Genomic DNA, 1,947 nt, shown 5'->3' with positions numbered 1-1,947 from the left:
TTGGTGTTGTTCAATCTCTTTAGGTTTGTTTGTTTGGTTTGTGTTGTTCAATCTCACTAGGTTGGTTTGGTTGGTTTGTGTTGTTCAATCTCACTAGGTTTGTTTGGTTTGGGTTTGTTTGTTTTGTTCAACTTCTCTAGGTTGGTTTGGTTTCTTTGTTCAACCTCTCTAGGTTGGTTTGTTTTGTTCAACATCTCTAGATTGGTTTGGTTGGTTTGTGTTGTTCAATCTCACTAGGTTTGTTTGGTTTGGGTTTGTTTGTTTTGTTCAACTTCTCTAGGTTGGTTTGGTTTGTTTGTTCAACCTCTCTAGGTTGGTTTGGTTTGTTCAACTTCTCTAGGTTTGTTTGTTTGTATGGTTTGTTGTGTGTCAACCTCTCCAGGTTGGTTTGGTTTTTTGAATTTGGTACAAGGCTATTCGAGGGCTATCTGCACTAGCCGTCCCTAATTTAGCAGTGTAAGACTAGAGAGAAGGCAGCTAGTCATCACCACCCACCGCCAACTCTTGGGCTACTATTTTACCAACGAATAGTGGGATTAACCGTCACTTATAACGTCCCCACAGCTGAAAAGGCGAGCATGTTTGGTGGGACGGAGATTCGAACTCGCGACCCACAGATCAGATGGCGACTCGAGCGCCCTAAACCATGCCGAGCTGAAAGTGACGGATATAAAATGATGTTCTCAAAGTTTGGAAGTTTTTTTACAAATAATGCATCCCGCTGGATATCGTTTTGTATTTTGTATCAGTGTTTGTTTTCATTACTAACTCAACTATCTTCTCTTTACATCCAGACCATGGGAATCCAAGCTGGAGATTATCGTAATATACATCTCATTTTAGTTCCACATTACTGTTGATAATCTTCTTTTCAAGCTTTTCGAATGTTTTCATATTCACTGAGTTTGATAATTTTTTATGAGTAAGTAGTATTTAGGCTTTCTAAAATATTCAGTTTTATATGTACTATGTCACACTGTGATGTTAAATTTATGAAAAGTCAGAGCGGTTATAGGGAAGTTTTAGGAAACACTTATTAAAAGTTGGAGAGTACTTAAAATAATTGCGGCAATTAATTGAAAACGTTTTAAAAACGAGAAAAATATTGTCTTAAGAACACCATTTTTATGTAAACTTGATTTCAAAGCACATTTTCTGTCGTTAGGCTTAGGAGTGTAGGCGAGCACGAAGATTTACAATTCTTGAATGAACTTGATTTACACAGTGGAATTACTTATCACATTTTCTCGACAGTTTGTTTGAAAAACTTAGAAAGCTTTCTTTCAGAGCGAACTTTTTACTGACTTATATTTTAATCACTGAAAATGTTGACGCTTTGATTAAACAAAGTCATATCATCAAATAGTTTTTTTTCTCTAAATTAGTACACACCATTACCGGGGCGGGGCGCTCGATTCGCAGTCTAAGAGTCGCGAGTAACGCTTCTTTCGTCTTTACCCCCAGACCATCATGAATAACCTGGTACGTCGTTACATCACCAAGGAACAAAGACGCGCGGATAATGAAGGAGTCACTGAGGACGATGTGAACGAGATTAAACAGGATATCTCCTCGTTTCGCTACGAACTGATGGAAATCCTGAAGACCAGCGGGTTTAATACGACGGTAGCAAAAGGACAAACCCAAGGTTCGTACTAGCTTTTAAAACTCGTAAATTATGATAATACATATTATATTAAAACTATAAGGGCAAACCCAAGGTTCGTACTAGCTTTTAAAACTCGTAAATTATGATAATACATATTATATTAAAACTATAGGGTCAAACCCAAGGTTCGTACTAGCTTTTAAAACTCGTAAATTATGATAATACATATTATATTAAAACTATAAGGTCAAACCCAAGGTTCGTACTAGCTTTTAAAACTCGTAAATTATGATAATACATATTATATTAAAACTATAAGGTCAAACCCAAGGTTCGTA

At 36.6% G+C, this 1,947-nt stretch overlaps 1 protein-coding gene across 1 annotated transcript in view; it reads left to right on the top strand.

Moving 5' to 3' along the window:
- The window catches only part of LOC106476579 (transient receptor potential-gamma protein-like), an 8,865-nt gene that overhangs the window by 3,561 nt on the left and 3,357 nt on the right, over window positions 1–1,947 (top strand). Inside the window, exon 2 of the mRNA XM_013937224.2 lies at window positions 1,465–1,648. Within this exon, the coding sequence (XP_013792678.1) occupies window positions 1,471–1,648 (178 nt within the window). The 5' untranslated portion in view covers window positions 1,465–1,470. The remainder of the gene's footprint in view (window positions 1–1,464; window positions 1,649–1,947) is intronic.

Source organism: Limulus polyphemus, unplaced genomic scaffold, assembly GCF_000517525.1.
Source record: "Limulus polyphemus unplaced genomic scaffold, Limulus_polyphemus-2.1.2 Scaffold10940, whole genome shotgun sequence".
Taxonomy (NCBI): domain Eukaryota; kingdom Metazoa; phylum Arthropoda; class Merostomata; order Xiphosura; family Limulidae; genus Limulus; species Limulus polyphemus.
This window is presented reverse-complemented; position numbering and strand designations above follow the sequence as displayed.